The sequence below is a fragment of the Vigna radiata genome, unplaced genomic scaffold (genome assembly GCF_000741045.1).
Source record: "Vigna radiata var. radiata cultivar VC1973A unplaced genomic scaffold, Vradiata_ver6 scaffold_23, whole genome shotgun sequence".
In the NCBI taxonomy this organism is placed as follows: Eukaryota; Viridiplantae; Streptophyta; class Magnoliopsida; order Fabales; family Fabaceae; genus Vigna; species Vigna radiata.
The window spans coordinates 1135085-1139025 of NW_014541837.1; the positions used below are offsets into that span (position 1 = coordinate 1135085).

Sequence of the window (3941 nt, forward strand, 5' to 3'; positions counted from 1 at the left end):
CTTAGATAATTTATGAGAAGTTGAAATATATATATTAAAAATAAAGAATGATAACAATGAAAAAAATATTTATTAGATCAGTTAAACAATAAGCTAATAAAATTTAATTAATCCCAACAATAATAATGTATTTTCATAAAATCTAATTTATTTGAATTATTGTTATCTAACCTCCTTCCATCTTTTATTAAGTATAATATATAAAGCTACTATAATTCTAACTATTATTTCACGATTCTACAATTTTGATTTAAAATTACTCACAACTATGGTGTCCTTGTTAGAAAATCAGCCGTAACTACTTAGAAAATGAATTAAAAAATAAACATTTGTAATCACATATCATCATGTGATCGTGACCTTTGATTTGATCCTAACTTTGTAAAGAAATTTAAAACTACAGAAACATAATAAAATTAAGAACCATGCAATAATCTTAAAAACATCAGAAGGCAGCAAACATTAATTAAATCAATAAAAAAGAAATTCATTCCAATTTTGATTTAAAAGTCTTGTTAAACAAGATTGTTTTCACACTTCACTGAAAAATCTAAGAAATTTGAATTAATAGCACAAAACATCCGAGAAAACTCTAAAACCAGATACACACATATTGGTATGATGCCGTGTCACCAAACACAACCTAGACATTTGAAAATACGAAGCATTGCACACATATTTTACTAACCCTAGCCAATAGTAATACACTATACACATTCAAACATAGACTAATAGGGTGATGACAAAACAGCCATTGAATGAATCCAAAACATTGTGTATCATGAACCTAACCTCATCAGATAAAACCCCTCCCATGTAACAGTGTTTTATTAATTGGGTATTTGCTCGCACGTCCACAATAAACTACGCTGCTGCCAATCTGTCACCATGGCGGCTCATATTAAACACCAACCCCAACCCCTTCTCTCTCACCCTTCTTCTCTTCTCTTCTCAACCCAATCCTCACTCATCACTTCACTATTTCTACAACATATACCAAATTGTATAAACATCCACCACCCAGATTTACTTTCTCTCCAGACCCATCATGTACCACCGTAGATTCAACAAACCGATACAGGTGGCTAACCCAGATGAGCCCGAGCCCGAGCCCGAACCCACCTCAGAACCTGGGCCTGCTTCTCCTTCTTCCTGTGATGACACTAAAACAGAAGCACCGTCACCTAAGAAAAGGTTTTTTTTTTTTTTCTTCTTTCTATTTTTCATGGGAATTGGGGAGTTGAATGTTGAAAGGTTTACGTTCATGGCACCATACGTAGGAGGGAGATAAAGAAGAGGGTGGTGACGATACCGATCGGTGACGTGGATGGATCTAAGAGCAAAGGAGAGACGTACCCACCGTCCGATTCATGGGCCTGGAGAAAGTACGGCCAAAAGCCCATCAAAGGCTCTCCTTACCCAAGGTATGCTCTATTTTATGTTTACCACCTTTGCAGGCATACATTCATTTACCTTAATTGTTTCACTTAACCATAATTTTTTAGCTAAATCACATGCTAATTATAGCTTAAGTTTGAAGGGTGGTAATAATTGGACTGAAGAATGCTAAATTTCTTCTAGAACAAGAACCGATTTACTACTGAATCATATAATTTGAAGTTGTTTTCTAGAACTGGAAGTGTGTGGCGGCAGCCGCCGTTGCCGGCGGGGAAAACCCGGCTGTGCTAAAATGTGGATCGGGGTTGTGTTGTGGTGGTAGTTTGGGTGTTGTGAGCGCACACGCGACCAACGAACCGCGTTGCCTTCACGCCACAATAATGATGGAATATAAAAATAAGTAGTCGGAAGCCGTCATTTTCTATGTTTGATCTTTTTGTTGATGAAAGTGGACATTTTTTTCTTCTTTTCGGTTCATCCCACTTTGTTTTTACGACTGCGTTTTATGATCTTCGGTTGGATAAGAGCATGCATGTTTTTTTCATGCAACATTGTGTTCACAGTTTGAACAACTTCCAACTATATAAAAATCAGTACATTTGCCGAAAAATAATCAACTTATTTACTATTTTTAATGATATGATGTAAATTTTGTATATAACGCAAAAATAAGTATAGCATTTGCACTAGATACTGTTGTTGGCTTGAATTTTTATAAAATCAGTTAAATTTTAGTTTAAATGTGAACATTTTTTATTAAATAAATAAAAGTTTAAGGAGATAATGATTAATGTGGGAAGAAAAAAAATAAAAGAATAATATGGATTAAGGAATTGAGATTGAGAAACACGCGCTTGAGATAGGGCAAAATTGATGAAAGTGGCATTTTCGCTGGTTTTTTTGGATTATCATCCCAATCCACATCACTCTTCTCTCTCCTAAATTTTTCTATTATGATTTTTTCTTTTTATTCAGAATAATGCAGAATTGATGAAAGCAATTAATAATTAAAAATAATAAATTTGAATCTGAAAACGCAGGGGATATTACCGATGCAGCAGTTCAAAAGGGTGTCCCGCAAGGAAGCAAGTGGAGCGAAGCCGTGTGGATCCCACAAAGCTCATAGTCACCTACGCCAACGACCACAACCACTCCGTCCCCCTCCCAAAATCCAATTCTTCCGCCGTTTCCGCCGCCGCCTCGCCGGCCGAGTCCGCCGCAAGGTTCCCGCCGGAGGAGGAAATGGCCGTGTTCTCGACTCACTCCGATTTTGAACTAGCCGGCGACGCGGCGGTTCTGCTCAGCCAGTACCACTTTCGGTGGTTCGATGATGTGGCGTCCACCGGCGTCCTCGAGAGCCCGATCTGCGGCGAGGTGGATGATGTGGCGATGCCGATGAGGGAGGAGGACGAGTCGCTCTTCGCCGATCTCGACGAGTTGCCGGAGTGCTCGGTGGTTTTCCGGCGAGGGAATATTCCGAGGAGCAGCGCGATCCGGTGTGGCGGCATCACAGGATAACGCGGCTGGACCCTTTCTCTCCGTCCCGCGTTATTACGTAGTGACAAATTATTATATTCGCGGCCTGAAAATCGTGCGCTATTAAAAAATTGGAAAAGTACAGAAATAATTAAATAAATTAATTTACGAATCATGGGTTTCTTTTTTTCTTTTTTCTTTCGTTGTACATTTGAATAATAAACAATTAATTACAGCATGGTATCTTCTTCTGAAGAATTGTTCAGTATTGTTTTTTCTTCTGTACAGATTAGAATCCACATGCACCTCAATAGTGAAAATTCACCATCATTGTTCCGAGATTCTCTCTGGAAAGACAAATAAAGATCTTATCCTTAGCACAACTCAATTTTCTTTCTTGTAATATCAAGACTAAAATAGGAACTATCATATATTTATAAGATTAAGCAACCATTTAAACTAACATAGAAGTATAGATAAAATCTGTACAATTTTTTTATAAGTAATTATTGGCAAAGTTCTACGAGAAAAATCCTGTTGGTTTAGTTTACATGTAATACATTCTTTTTATGAATTTTAGATGATACTGTTAAAAGCTTAGAAGGTTGAATATATTTCTTTTACCAATTTTCATTTTTTTTTTCAAAAATTTCAATTAAACCCTTTATTATTAGTTATATTAATTGAGTTTTTTTTAATGTGTAATAAATAAGAATAAATCTTTAACTTTGTTTAAATAGTTAACCTCAAGATACAATAAATATGGTCACGTGGATGTTTTTAATGACTTAAAACTTAATTCTTGTTTTTGTACATTAGGTAAAATGTTCTCAACATAATTAGGGATTTGATAAAGAAGTAGAATAAGGATTTGAATTATTTGTAAACGTTGATTCAAGAAGAAGGAAAGGAGATTTTGAGAACGCTACAAATTTGAGGAGGAAAGTGTTGATAAAGAAATTTATAATAGATTTGCAAGGCTTTCAATGCCAAAAGGCAGGGATGAATACGAATAGGAAGTAGGAACTTATTTCACTGAGAAGAAGGAATTTACAAAAGCCATTTAG

At 35.9% G+C, this 3941-nt stretch overlaps 1 protein-coding gene across 1 annotated transcript; it reads left to right on the forward strand.

Moving 5' to 3' along the window:
• Positions 1–812: 812 nt before the first annotated feature.
• Positions 813–3283, forward strand: LOC106778551 (probable WRKY transcription factor 69). Its single transcript, XM_014666521.2, has 3 exons — positions 813–1194; positions 1281–1424; positions 2439–3283. Exons 1-3 carry the CDS (start codon positions 1049–1051, stop codon positions 2914–2916), a joined length of 768 nt encoding a protein of 255 aa, XP_014522007.1. The 5' UTR covers positions 813–1048; the 3' UTR covers positions 2917–3283.
• Positions 3284–3941: the final 658 nt, after the last annotated feature.

Bases quoted from the DNA above. Each gene is read 5' to 3' on its own strand.
- LOC106778551 (XM_014666521.2), top strand. From the start codon at position 1,049: ATGTACCACCGTAGATTCAACAAACCGATACAGGTGGCTAACCCAGAT. The intron at 1,195-1,280 runs GTTTTTTTTTTT...CACCATACGTAG, and splicing joins GCACCGTCACCTAAGAAAAG to GAGGGAGATAAAGAAGAGGG. The intron at 1,425-2,438 runs GTATGCTCTATT...CTGAAAACGCAG, and splicing joins AAAGGCTCTCCTTACCCAAG to GGGATATTACCGATGCAGCA.